Source organism: Chanodichthys erythropterus, chromosome 16, assembly GCF_024489055.1.
Source record: "Chanodichthys erythropterus isolate Z2021 chromosome 16, ASM2448905v1, whole genome shotgun sequence".
Lineage (NCBI taxonomy): Eukaryota > Metazoa > Chordata > Actinopteri > Cypriniformes > Xenocyprididae > Chanodichthys > Chanodichthys erythropterus.
Genome location: NC_090236.1, coordinates 4,875,392 through 4,890,885, shown reverse-complemented (window position 1 = coordinate 4,890,885; position 15,494 = coordinate 4,875,392). Strand labels below are relative to the sequence as shown.

Genomic DNA, 15,494 nt, shown 5'->3' with positions numbered 1-15,494 from the left:
TATTTGCTATGTGAATCTAATCATGCCATGTCAAGAAATGGAAAAGTTAACCAGCTATTCATTACCATTTTAATTATTGTGCCTTTTGCCCCAACAGCAGGGGCGCTTTTTACCCCAAATAACATACATTTACATATTCTTCCATTATTGAAAAACTGTTGCTTGAATTACCTTGAACAAAACTGAAAATCATTAAGAAGACCTTTGTCTGAAAATACAAATATTAATTTAATGGATTTCCTACTTAAATCAACAACATTTTTAAAAACATCAAATATTAGATCAAACTCAGAATCAACTGTGCGTTGCTGCCCGCGATCGTGTTAAGGATCAGACAAATTTGCCCATACATTTTGAAAAACGGATGTTTAGGAAAGTGCTGCGGAAAGTTTTTGTGCCATCTAGTGGTTTAGAGGAAAATAAAATCAATGGTGCCTTTTGCCCCGCCACGCCTTGGGCCCCCTTGTACCCATACATAACTGTGTTTTCAGTGGTGTATAAATTCCTTACAAAAAGAACCGTTATGTTTTTATTACCTTAGAATGAGGCATTTTTATCTCCATACACCGCCGGTCCCCTTACATGTTAAGTCACCATTTCACGCCAGCATGTTTCTACAGTAGCCCTAAACGGACAAACTGTTCTACAGAGTGCGTTTGATTGGCTGGCTATTCTCTGCTGTCTCAGATGATGACATCTTTGTCCTGTGTTGGCCACTGTAGCTTCTCTATATTACAATTCGCAACCTCACCGATAAAATTTACACACTTTAAAGGGTTAGTTCACCCAAAAATGAAAATAATGTAATTTATTACTCACTCTCATATCGTTTCACACCCGTAATTCCTTCGTTAATCTTCGGAACACAAATTAAGATATTTTTGTTGAAATCCGATGGCCGATGGCTCGGTGAGGCCTCCATAGGGAGCAATGACATTACCTCTCAAGATTCATTAATGCATTAAAAACATATTTAAATCAGTTCATGTGAGTACAGTGGTTCAATATTAATATTATAAAGCGACGAGAATATTTTTGGTGCGCCAAAAAAAAAAAACCTTATATAGTGATGGCCGATTTCAAAACACTGCTTCAGGAAGCATCGGATCATAAATGAATCAGTGTATCGAATCATGATTCAGATCGCGTGTCAAACTGCCAAACTGCTGAAATCATGTGACTTTGGCGCTCCGAACCGCTGATTCGACACGCTGATTCATAACACTCCGAAGCTTCATGAAACAGTGTTTTGAAGTCGGCCATATAAGTCTTTTTTTTTTTTTTTTGGCATACCAAAAATATTCTCGTCGCTTTATAATATTAATATTGAACCACTGTACTCACATGATTTAAATATGTTTTTAGTACATTAATGGATCTTGAGAGAGGAAGTGTCATTGTTCCCTATGCTGGCCTCACGGAGCCATCGGATTTCAACAAAAATATCTTAATTTGCGTTCTGAAGATTAACAAAGGTCTTACGGGTCTGGAATGACATGAGAGTGAGTAATAAATTACATCATTTTCATTTTTGGGTGAACTAACTCTTTTAATACAAATAATACACACACGCTGTCTGTGTTTAAAATGAAAACTAACAGTAGAACAATTATTAAAAACAATTCACAAAACATCAAAAATAGCAAATGTGATTAAAAATAACAGGCTAGGTGTGGCCATAACACAGGCTAAAACACATGTGACAACTTGCCCCAACCTAGCTCTGAAAAATATATTTATGTTGAGAGCGCAATCCACCGTTTTAGTAAAATCTACTCTCATAATATGGTGGCTTTTGTTTGATTTTTCCATTGTTTTCCCAATTGCTTTTTTAAAAAAATAGTATGGCATTTGTCATTTTATTTGGAGAAGAGTTCACACAAAATATCAGAATTTATGAATTTTGTGAACCATGTGTTTGAAATCTGTACGCTAGAGCAAACAAGTTCTTTAGCAAATGGACGACTGTAGCCCTTGGCTTGTGACAACTTACCCTTGTGACAACTAACCCCGGTCTATACTGTATATATATATATATATATATATATATATATATATATATATATATATATATATATAGGATAACAGGGATTGTTCCAGTCTCATCCTGACTCTAACTGCTCCTAACCGAATAATCTTGGTCGTCTGATTGAACAACTGGCAGATTTTAAAAGGTGAAAAATATGACATTTTTTGTCCGCATGGTTTTATATGATCTGCCGAGCTGTGACATTGAGCAGCGTGTAAGGACGACAAACGCGTCTGTGTGTGTGAGAGAGAGAGAGAGAGAGAGAGAGAGAGAGAGAGAGAGAGAGCAGTACCGAGCGAGTCCTCCGGTGATCTCAGAGCGCTGCGTCTCTCCTCAACAATCAAAAACTGAGATTTGCTGAAAGAAAGAGATTTTCCAGCGCGCTCATCCACACATCTCTGCTGAGGAGAAAAGAAACACGCGCTGAATGAACGCAGACCGTCTGCGCGCGAGCGACATTGTCAGCAACGGTTCGCGGGATTTCAGAGTCCACTGTGAAGAAGATGAATTGATGGTGTGCTTTCTGAGTGACAGAGGCGCAGATGGGCTTCAGCATGACTTGCCTCTGGATTTTAACTTTGGCCATCAGTGTTCACAGAGGTAAGACAGGAGATGCCTTCACAAGGAACCAAATGACTCTGTGCAATTCAATTCAATGTGTCTATCTCTCTTGCTCTGTCACACGCTCGCGGACAGCCGAAGGTGTTTTAACTTTGTTACTATGGTAACGCTATAGGTTAAATAGCGCTTTGTTGTATGGTCTCGTGTCATGGTTTTTAAATAGCGGATTTTAAACAGTATCACCCAACTGGTGACCTTAAAAGATTAGCCTGTCATTTTGAATTAGAAAAATTGTGGGTTTTTTAGAGAATTTTTTTTTTATAGACTTAGTATATTTTCATTTTTATGACTGTTATTAATGGCTGCTTGCAGGATTATATTCGTATACTCCCGATCCGCTGCCGTGCGTCTCGCGCTATGTAGTTCAGGGTCTCGTGCCTCTCATCTTGCTCGCGTGCGCGTGACTGTGCAGTAGAAAACCGTGGGACACATCACAGTTGACGGCGGTATTTGACTGGGAAGAAACCACGTCGTGTGCGTGAATTTCAGTGGCTATAGATGAGGTCCGCGGACGAACGTGACTGTAGTGTAAAGTGTAGCAGTGACTGTGAAGTAAAGTCAATGTGAATGAAAGGTGGGCTTCGCTTTGCCGCCAAGAATGAATGGGGGAAAAAAAAAAACATGTTGCTGCAGTTTTTGTTTAAAGGCTATATATATATATAACGTTATATATATATATATATATATATATATATATATATATATATATATATATATATATATATATATATATGTGTGTGTGTGTGTGTGTGTGTGTGTGTGTGTTAACTAAGTTACTTTATACATAGTGAAAACAAATCTAAATATGTAAGCGTTACATGTTAGATATAGGCCTAATGTATGTAATTTTAACAGTAAAATATTTAAAAAAAACGTTATTAGAAGTAAAAATTACTATTAAATACCTTATAATTTATTTAAAGTATTAGTATTTAGTGTGCTTCTACAGTAAAATATTGTTGAAATGATATTTATAATATATGTTATTAGTAAAAAAGTATGAATAGCTTTATAGTTTATGGAGAAAGGAGCATTCCCAGAATTCCCTTCAATAACACTTTTGTTTGGGTTTTATTTAAAAAGTAATAATAGCCTAAAATTAAATTATATGAAATTATTAGCTAGTTATTTAGGTAACACTTTACAGTAAGGTCCCATTAGTTCATGTTAGTTAACTATCAATGAGCAATACATTTGTTACATCTTTGTTAAGGGTAATAAAAATACAAATTTTCATTGTTAGTTCAGGTTAGCTGAGGTCCATTAAATAATATTACCAGATATAATGTTTAATAAATGCTTCAGAAGTATTTTTCATTGTTAGTTCACGTTCACTAATGAAGTTAATGTTAACAAATGGAACCTTATTTTAAAGTTTTACCATTATTATTATTTATTTAAAATGTATTTTATTTTGTTATACAGTTTAAAATTTGTTTATAGCATTAATTCAGTGCTGTTTGTTGAGTAACACTGTGCTTTTTATGTATTTCATTATTTATTGCAGTTGATGGAGATGCCAATTTTTTATCAACTTTAAGTCATCATGTGCCCTTCTATTTTCTTATTATCAGAAGAATAGAAAAACATGTATCATTTGAAGGGAAACTGCTATTAGACACAGATCATGGGGTCCCATAGCCCCAAATGTAAAGACAGTAAATTCAACCTCAACAGAACATTAGAGATAATAACACAGCCGTTCTGTGCTTCTCCTTTCAACCGGTGTGTCTGCAAATATCTGTAGGTGTGTAGGTGAAGATCAGAGAGTGTGTTCTCTCAGATCTGATACTTGTTAGCTGATTTTCATGTGAAGATGGTGGTATAGAGAGAGACAGAGAGGTGATGAAAGAAAGAGATTGAGGGAGGTGAGACCTGTTTGCAGGAAGTGTCAGCAACTTTCTCTGATGGAGGGATTCAGAGAAGAGAAAGAGAGAGAGAATGATGGATTGATTTCGAGTGAGAGCACCAAGTGACACAGACATGTTGTGATGGAGGGATAGCGTGATGGAGAGATAAGGAGACAGGCCCGACTCAATCTGGCAGGGGAAGGAATGCAAAGGGAGGGAAAGAAAAGACGGCGGGAGGACAGAAGAGAAAATGATGTTATTTTTTAATTAGTCTGCAGTATTATCGTTTAACATTCCTGGTGTGATCTCAAGAGCCCTTGTGTAAACGTACTGTGATCATGTGACCACACTGTACTGAAGAAAAATGCTGACCTTTTTAGATCTTTGGCATTATTTGTTGTTTTTGATGTTCTTTCCAGTTTGCCTTAATGTCAAAGCATTCAAGAAAAAAAAGAGCAGAATAAATTTGTACAAATAAGTCATTTGTGAATCCATTTACCTAAACTGTCCCTTTGAATTTAATTCAGTTAAGGCAGAAGTTTATTTGGGCCCATTCATGATTTATATAAATTAATTATAATAATTTAGCTTTAGTTTTTTTTTTTTTGTTTGTTTTTTTTTTTTTTCCCGAAGCAACTGTTTGGATTCCAAGATAAAAATTCCTGTTCATCTGGGGTGAATTAACTCCCTTCAGTTCTTCCACACCAGCATCCATTTACAGATGATCCAAAAAGCATTATAGTTTTTGAAATGTACATTAACTGCTGCTGTATTGTGCACCCATGTATGTGTTTGTGGAAAATGAGAGGTTTGCATATTTGATTATCACAATTATAGCTGATAGACTTCTGTTACTAAACGCCATCATACAGAGAGTAAGATAAGAAGTAAAGAGTTAAAAGGCCTGATCATGACAGTGATTCAGAGGTGTTCAAGATAAAGAAAGACAAAAGGCAGTATCGTTTCCTTCAGGTTAAACTTTTTTAGTGTGGGTGTGTGTGTGTGTGTGTGTTGGGGGGTAAATCTCAATATGAGGTAAATCTGGCCCTGCCCAGAGTTGTAACTAAATTTGGCTATTCTGTGAGCAAAATGAGTTTGATGGACTGTTTATAGTTGAGTGCTGTGTAATTTGCTGTTACGATATATATATATATATATATTGCGAAAAACTTTTCTTCGGTAAAAACCGTAAAACTTTTCTCCATAGGAAAAATGATTTTTAACAATAACAATAACAAAAAAAAAAAACTGCCAAACTGCTGAAATCACGTGACTTTGGCACTCCGAACCACTGATTCGAAACAAAAGATTTGTAAAGCTTCGAGGCAGTGTTTTGAAATCGGCCATCACTAGATATTGTTGAAAAGTCATTATTTTAATTTTTTTGGCACACAAAAAGTGTTCTCGTCGCTTTATAATATTAAGGTAGAACCACTGTAGTCACATGAACTGTTTTAAATAGAAAATAAATAAAAGATCTTTAATACTTTTCTGGGCACTGAAAGTGTAAATTAACTTTCTGGCAGTAGAGGCCTCACTGAGCCATCGGATTTCATCAAAAATATCTTAATCTGTGTTCTGAAGATGAACAAAGGTCTTAAGGGTGTAGAAAGACATGAGTGTGATAAATTACATTATTTTCATTTTTGGTTGAACTAACCCTTTAAAGACAGCCTTACTGTGAGCTACAAGCCATCAACCCGCATTATTTCAACTTAGCTTTAAAATAATCATGTTTAACAGTGGAATTTGTGGTAAAAATCTACCATGATGCTGTGCAGAAAATTCCATCAATCAGAGTCAAAACAAGCAAAATGCGCCAAAATATCTCTTTAGCTCCACCCACTCCCATAAAGCACTGCAAATGATGTAAACAAGTTGGTTTCCGCTCTTAGAACTTCAACTTAATATATATATATATATATATATATATATATATATATATATATATATATATATATATATATAAAACAATATCAACTTAAAATATATGCTTAAAATCAAAATTTGTAATGTTGTATTTCACCTTGTAGCTGGTTGACTTGGTTCAGGGCTTATAACGCTTTAACAAATACTTTTTTGAAATCCCTGGCTGGGAGAAATGAATGGAAAAATTACTAGCGGAACCAACTCCACTGAAAAAGTGGGCAGATACTATTGTACTCTGCTGCATGTTTGTATGTTTGTAACTTTAATTTTAAAAAATGAATAAAAACATAATTAAATAATAAAAAATAAGTGAGGAGTGATCATGTATAGAACACTATATCTTTTAATATTAACATTCCTCCAAAACTGTATGCTTATTAAAGACTTGTGATCGGATCAGCAAAAACACATCTAATATCAGGTGGAAACAGCAGGACCGATGTTACATTGCTCTTGTATGCATTGTGCAATGTGTGGTGAGACAAATATGTTTGATGTGACTCATGTACATTTACAAAAAATATGAAAAAGGTTAATTAACATTTAGAAGTGGTGTAAAGTTAGCTAGTCAGATTGGCTACTTGTTATTTCTGTTATAACTTTACATGTACATTTGCTTCATTCATGCACCAGTGGCATTCCAGTCTAACTGTGTCTAGGAATGTTTCCCTGCACTTTGTAATAAAGCCATAGATGAACATTTATTTTGGATGGCACTTACACCAATGTGAGACAGTAAGAGAAACACTGATGCATTGCAGTTGATATTTTTAGCTATGCAAGTCTGTTTAATTACTTGCAAACCTAGTGAGCAATGAGCATTACATTTAGTTGGCAGGTAGACCAAGTAGCATTAGCTGTGTTTTCTTATAACAACTACAGTGATGGAATGTCGGCTCCAAATGCCTGGATTTCTATTTATAAAGAGCTGATTGCTTTGCATAGTATATTATTATTAGTGCACCATGTTGCATGACACACTTGCAATAGTTGTTTATATATAGTCATTTGTGCATGGATTTGGTATACACACGCATGTGTTAATACAAGACCATACAGTCGTTAATTTCAATGCAGAGATGATCATCAGGAAACTTCTCATTTAAATGAGAAGCCCAATGCTTGTGTAGAAGAAATATCAGTCCCAGATCTGTCTGGGCTGGAGATCTCTCCAGTGGGTTACCGGTAGGCAGCAGTAATTTTGTTAGATGAATAACTGGGGCACAGGTGTGAAGACATACGTGCACGTTTGGACAAGAATCAGACTTTGTGGATACAGGAGGAGACTGTGAATACAGGTGTACATGCATACATACTCCAAGGCACACATTTGTACATCTATTTTTAAACTGTAGCCATGTGAACATCTAGTAACGGTATTATGTGATACACAATGATAGCGTCAAAGAATTATATATATATAAAAGACCGGGGCAAGTTGCCACAAGTAACTATAAGGTTTTGTGTCAAACACCTAAAGCTGGTCTGTTGCCGTTTTACAATTTCAATTGGAGTTGTCAGTGGATTATTAGTTATTAAAGTTAACCTAAACTAGAACCATTAAAAAAAAATTTTTTTGTTAAAATGAAATAAAATAATATATATATATAAAAAATTAAACTTAGTTTTTTTTCTCATTTTAATTTTACTTGATGTACCAAAAAAAAAAAAAAAATTAAAACTGAAATAAAAAATAATAACAACTATATGGACATATTTAAAAACAGTAGCTAATAAAAATTACAAAAACACAAAACAAAATTACTAAAACTTTAACTAAAATTTAAATAAAATAAGAAAATACTAAAATAAAAATTAATTAAAAATATTTAAAAAATAAAATAATATATTAAATACAATATAATAAATACTATATAATATTGTGATAATACTAAAATAAGAATTTCGATAGGACAAAATAATGTGTATATTGATACATTTCGATATTCTATTTGTACAGATTCGTGAATATGATTTTGAATATGATTTATGATTTTATTTATCCATAATTGTTTAATGGTTTACATTAGGGGTTGGCAATATGACCAAAATCTTATATTACGATATGAGTCATTTATTTTTGTTTTAAATAAGGTTTTTATGATATAAAATTTTTTATATCATTGAAATTTCATAATTGTTGTCACCAATTTCAGTATAACAAAAAACTAATAGCCTATTAAGTTGAAAAAAAACAACTCTTATGCTTACTGAAGACAAGTAAACAGTGATAAAATAAGAACAAAGAAACTAATCACAAGCATAAAGGAAAACAAATTCATAAAATAAATGAAATATCTACCTGAAAACTTCAAGCACTAGAAGAAACATTGTTGAAAAATAAATAAATAATCAAATGTAGGAAAAACACTGCATATAGGCCAACATTTATTCTTATTAAAGTTACAAAAGTGATTTAGTCAGAGAATTTTTCTCTCTTGTTATTTGATTAACATTAATAACACAGATGGCAGCAAGTATATATATATTTTTTTTTCAAATGTTTACATTCACTTATGACATAAATGACTGTGTTTTTGAGGATACTTGCAATGACGGGCATTTTGACACATAAATATGTGCATTTACAGAAACTGTTCAAGCCCAGTTAGGCAAAAAGAACTCAGTTCAGTACTCATGCACTCTATGAACAGCAGCTTCATATGTGCATGTCTTTCATATACCGAAATGAGCTTTCAACAATTTAAAATCAGTTGTTTTTAAACCGCAAAGCTTAAAAACACATGCAAATAATAAGCTTTTGAGACGGCGCAGCACAGCAACATCACATGAGAGTAACCGCAATAGAGACGATACTCCCAAATTTCTACCAGTTGGTTAATCGTGTCTACCAGTATATCGCCCAACTCTAGTTTACAATACTGCTGAAAAACCATTAAGTATATTTTAAATACAAATATATATATATATATATATATATATATATATATATATATATATATATATATATATATATATATATATATATATATATATATGTGTGTGTAAATAAATAGTAGGTTCCCATTGTGACAACATGCTTCACTAAGTGTAAGCGTGTTTTTTTTTTAGTTTTTATGAGACTTTCAAACCAAATTGCCCTAAAATTTGCCCCAGTTTCCCTTATATAAAAAATTACAGTAATAAAAGCGAAAGATTCTGTAACTATGAGTTTGATTTTGAGAGCATGTGCTCTCAGTGTGTGCCTTCATGATCCAGAGTCCCAACAGTGCATAGCCTCTAACAGCTAATTGGCCTTAATTGATATAATAGATGTGCATGAACTTAACTGAATGAGAATGGAAACAATGTTTGCGCTAGATCTGAGAGAGATAGAATCAATATTCATTGGTTTCTATGAATATTCATTGTATTCTTTTGTCTGTGGTGTGCTCTATGTAATATATTGATGAATCATTAGTGATGCTTTGTTGTGTATGTGAATGTATGTGTGAGAGCACTGCAGTTATCACTGAGGAAGAGCGGGAGGCACGAAGGGGGAATTTTTTTTTTGCTCCGTCTCTTTTTTAAATAAATCTGTTGCTATAGCAACCCTGGAAGCAGAGGCAGAGAGGGAGGGAGAAGGGGTGAACTGGGGGAGTGCGAGAGACCTGGTAACCATAGCAACTCACAAAGGGAATGGCAGAAACTTACAGAAATATATGAGATGTTATAGGTTGGGAGGGAGAGGAAGAGAAAAAAAGAGAGCAAATGAGGTGAGAACGATCTCAGGGAGGGACAAGAGCTAAATGGACAGAACAAAATACCTCAGCCAATCAGAAACTAACCCTCGTCACCATTGCCCAATCAGGTAGCTGCTTGGAACACAAAGCACCTTTCATGCACAAGACTGTGGACCGTAGTAAAACATGACAAACGGAGAATGAATGTACATTGGATATTGCAGAAACAGCAATTCTCACCAAAAATGAATGAAGTAGTAGCTAATACAGAAGCGCTATAAATGTGCACACTTCACATGCACATGCATTAACATTATAGAAAGATTCAATTATCAGACATAAAGCAATCAGCGAAAAAATATATGAAAGATATTTTGTTGATCAGGTAAAACTAATATTTACTTACGAATTTCACAGCAGGCGAGTGTTTATGAAGCACTTTTTTATTTATTTATTTAATTTTTTTGGGTTTTCCTTCCAGTGTGTTTACTCCTCGCCCTAAGGTGATCTTTGACATGGTTTCATGCATTTGACATTTGGCATTGACATGTTTAAATGGAGCCAGTTCAGTTCCCCTAAAAAACAAACAACAATACTGCGTGACATAGCAAGCCAATATATATGTGCTTCCTTTGTTCTAGTTCTGCTCATTGTTTTTTTAAATGTATGATAATGCTGAAGTTTACAATCTCTCCTCGTGGAACCATGTTGAGGCCAAATGTAGGCCTTTGTGAAACACAAAAAGCTGTGCTTTTTACATTGTCACTATCATTATGGGTACCATATGGAAATTATGATGCCCAGAGACAATGGAAAAACATGGAGAGAATGGTGAGAGAACATTGTGCTTGGTACGTTTTTCGTCTTCAAATTAAACTTGGGTCTTCAGCCCACAAAGTTAAAATCCCGTCTGGCTAGCATGCTTCCCATAATGTATACGCATTAGGTCAGTAGAGAGTAGACAGTGTTTTGCGGCTGTTTGAACGCATTTGACCACATGAGTGTTTCCCACTACAAAGGAAATCCAGCCGAATGCGTTTTTGACTACCTCTGAAAGTGGTAGAAAGTAGACAAGCTCAAAAAGTTTTAGCAGTAGCATCATTCTTTATTTTCACTAATTCAGTTTTATACTGTTATCTTTTTTTCTTTCAAATTGACTAGCTGCTAATTTATCTTTACATGCAACACTTGCATTCCAGAATCTGAAAAATAACCTTTGTATATAACCTTTCATATAATGATTGATGCATAAATTCTTTAAAGCTGTAGTCCGTAAGTTTTGCCTCTTTGTCGCCATCTCTGTTTGAAACCTGCAATTGCAGTTATTTGCAGAATTATCATCTTTATGTGGGTTGTGCATTGTTATACTTTGTTCTCAAATTGTTAATGTTAACAACTTCAGCATTGCATGACTTTGTGTATTTAGTGTGTATTAGCGTTACCTGTAGATTTCAATCTCTGTAGCCACTCTGCAGTCTGAAGTCTTTTGCTTTTGACTATGGGTGAATCTCCAGTTGTCACTGATGATTGTCATTTGGATCTTTCTGAATTACAATCCACCATAAAATGATAAGTTTAATTATTGCAGCTGCTGTGTGAAAATGATCCGCCACTTGCAGCCATATAGCCTACTAGCTGGAACTCCTTCTTTATGTAAACAGATGTGATGTAATGACGCAAAGATGAATGGCTGCATGCTCGAATTTCCCACGAAAAACCCACCAGTACCTCTCTTATTAGAAAACATTATTACAAGTTTACTGTTGTGAATTGGGCTAAGGTAAGGAGATGGCTGGTTATGTACTTGCTCAGAAATGGATTTTAGATCATTTTTAACCAAAAATGACTCAATCTCAGCTGAATGAGTTCTCAGGAATACAAAGGTTTTCTTGAATCTGTTTAATATTTGTTTAAATATTTAAAATTTAAAAGAGTTGTCTTCTAATTGTGTAATAAAATTATATTATTCATTATATCATAATGGTTTGAGATGTCAGTGGGAGCTTTGGCATTGGATAGCAATTTTTTTTCATATGTTATTGGTTAGTTAGTCTTCTAAAGTGATTTGCAGAAAATGTATTGCAGGGACAGTTCCTCCCACAGCAGCTCAGTGATAAGTTTGTAGCTCAGAGGCAGAATAGATAGAGCAGGATTAATCACTGTAATCGTGTCTCGGTGTTTGGGTCATCTCTATTTGTAACTGAACTTGCAACCTTTAGGGCAGAGGTCCAGATCCATAGGCATTAGGCTGAAAGATTCCCAGAATTCTTCAAATGACAGTGAAGGATTACACAGCCCAAACTTTAACCTATAAAATCAGTACATTGTTCTCAAAACAGTCTGGCAATTAAGCTGAGGATTTTGTGCTTAACAGTTGTTTTTGGGAGTGATTGCTGATGGTGCTTCAATCTCCTACATGCATCTCCTCTGTTCTTCTTCTCACTGGCATTGTTAATAAACTTACATGTGTTTGGCAGACTCTTTTATCTCTTTTATCCAAAGCTAATTATATCACATTCAAAGTTTATCAGTTTATGCCTTCCCTGGGAATCAAACCCATGACCTTGCTCTACAAAGGAACACTAATGAGTCAAGATGTTCTAACTTAAAGTAGATACACTACTGACTATATTTTCAGAGTGTTGCATAGTTGTGCTTGAAGTCAATTGAACTACACTGTCCTAAGACATCTACTGAGAATCCACGAGAAACAGGCGAATAAAGACTGAAAGTCAATGTTCAGTGTTGAGAAATTATTGTTTCAAAATGTAAAGCATTCTGGCTTGTCTTGTGTCCCGTTATGTGAGAGCTGTGTGTGGAGGGAAGGAAACATTGTTTTAAAATATGCTGTATAGTTGTGTTTTGTGTGAGTGCTCCAAAATTAATTAATTGTTAAGATCCAAAATTAATTTTTAATTATTAAAAAAACAAAAGTTTTTTATATGAAAAATGTAATAATTGTATTTATATTGCCAAAATATTTTAATTTGTCTTACATATTTTTTTCATTAGATCAGATAACATTTTAAGCTGTCATATGGTCATGTTACAACAGTAACATCAGTAATGAAACAAAAACACATTTTGTACTAGACGTGTGAAATTATTGTGGGAAAAAAATAATTCTCTGGTTCTTGCGGAAGATAAAACGTGCTACGTAACACACGAAAATGAACCCCATTGGTTCTTGCGGAAGATCAAACGTGTTGCGTAACACACAAGAATGAACCCCATTGGTTTTTGCAGATCAAACATGCTATGTAACACTAGAATGAACCTCATTGGTTCTTGCTGAAGATCAAACGTGCTGCGTAACACATGAGAATGAACCTCATTGGTTCATGCGGAAGATCAAACGTGCTGCGTAACACATGAGAATGAACCTCATTGGTTCATGCGGAAGATCAAACGTGCTGCGTTACACATGAGAATGAAGCTCATTGGTTCTTGCGGAAGATCAAACGTGCTGCGTAACACATGAGAATGAATCCCATTGGTTCTTGCGGAAGATCAAACGTGCTATGTAACACACAAGAATGAACCCCATTGGTTCTTGCAGAAGCTCAAACATGCTGCGTAACACACAAGAATGAACCCCATTGGTTCTTGCACAAGCTCAAACGTGCTGCTTAACACACGAGAATGAACCCCATTGCTTCTTGAGGAAGATCAAACGTGCTACGTAACACACGAAAATGAACCTCATTGGTTCTTGCGGAAGATCAAACGTGCTATGTAACACACAAGAATGAACCCCATTGGTTCTTGCAGAAGCTCAAACATGCTGCGTAACACACGAGAATGAACCCCATTGCTTCTTGAGGAAGATCAAACGTGCTACGTAACACACGAAAATGAACTTCATTGGTTCTTGCGGAAGATCAAACGTGCTGCGTAACACACAAGAATGAACCCCATTGGTTCTTGCAGAAGATCAAACGTGCTACGTAACACACAAGAATGAACCCCATTGGTTCTTGCAGAAGCTCAAACGTGCTGCGTAACACACAAGAATGAACCCCATTGGTTCTTGCAGAAGCTCAAACGTGCTGCGTAACACACAAGAATGAACCCCATTGGTTCTTGCAGAAGCTCAAACGTGCTGCGTAACACACGAAAATGAACCTCATTGGTTCTTGCAGAAGATCAAACGTGCTACGTAACACACGAAAATGAACCTCATGGGTTCTTGCGGAAGATCAAACGTGCTACGTAACACACAAGAATGAACCCCATTGGTTCTTGCAGAAGCTCAAACGTGCTGCGTAACACACAAGAATGAACCTAATTGGTTCTTGCGGAAGATCAAACGTGCTACGTAACACACAAGAATGAACCCCATTGGTTCTTGCAGAAGCTCAAACGTGCTGCGTAACACACAAGAATGAACCCCATTGGTTCTTGAGGAAGATCAAACGTGCTACGTAACACACGGAAATGAACCTCATTGGTTCTTGCGGAAGATCAAACGTGCTACGCAACACACGAAAATGAACCTCATTGGTTCTTGCGGAAGATCAAACGTGCTACGCAACACACAAGAATGAACCCCATTGGTTCTTGCGCAAGCTCAAACGTGCTACGTAACACACGAAAATGAACCTCATTGGTTCTTGCAGAAGATCAAACGTGCTACGTAACACACGAAAATGAACCTCATTGGTTCTTGCAGAAGATCAAACGTGCTACGTAACACACGAAAATGAACCTCATTGGTTCTTGCAGAAGATCAAACGTGCTACGTAACACACGAAAATGAACCTCATTGGTTCTTGCGGAAGATCAAACGTGCTACGTAACACACAAGAATGAACCCCATTGGTTCTTGCGCAAGCTCAAACGTGCTACGTAACACACGAAAATGAAAATCATTGGTTCTTGCGGAAGATCAAACGTGCTACGTAACACACGAGAATGAACCCCATTGGTTCTTGCGGAAGATCAAACGTGCTACGTAACACACAAGAATGAACCCCATTGGTTCTTGAGGAAGATCAAACGTGCTACGTAACACACAAGAATGAACCCCATTGGTTCTTGAGGAAGATCAAACGTGCTACGTAACACACAAGAATGAACCCCATTGGTTCTTGCGCAAGCTCAAACGTGCTACGTAACACACGAAAATGAAAACCATTGGTTCTTGCGGAAGATCAAACGTGCTACGTAACACACGAGAATGAACCCCATTGGTTCTTGCGGAAGATCAAACGTGCTACGTAACACACAAGAATGAACCCCATTGGTTCTTGAGGAAGCTCAAACGTGCTACGTAACACATGAAAATGAACCTCATTGGTTCTTGAGGAAGATCAAACGTGCTACGTAACACACAAGAATGAACCCCATTGGTTCTTGCGGAAGATCAAACGTGCTGCGTAA

General features: G+C 35.7%; 1 protein-coding gene across 1 annotated transcript in view; it reads left to right on the top strand.

Annotated features, from left to right (window-relative positions):
- The first annotated feature begins 2,502 nt into the window (after positions 1 to 2,502).
- Positions 2,503 to 15,494, top strand: part of kirrel1b (kirre like nephrin family adhesion molecule 1b) — a 56,724-nt gene continuing 43,732 nt past the window's right edge. The window contains exon 1 of the mRNA XM_067362954.1: positions 2,503 to 2,629. Within this exon, the coding sequence (XP_067219055.1) occupies positions 2,572 to 2,629 (58 nt within the window). The 5' untranslated portion in view covers positions 2,503 to 2,571. The remainder of the gene's footprint in view (positions 2,630 to 15,494) is intronic.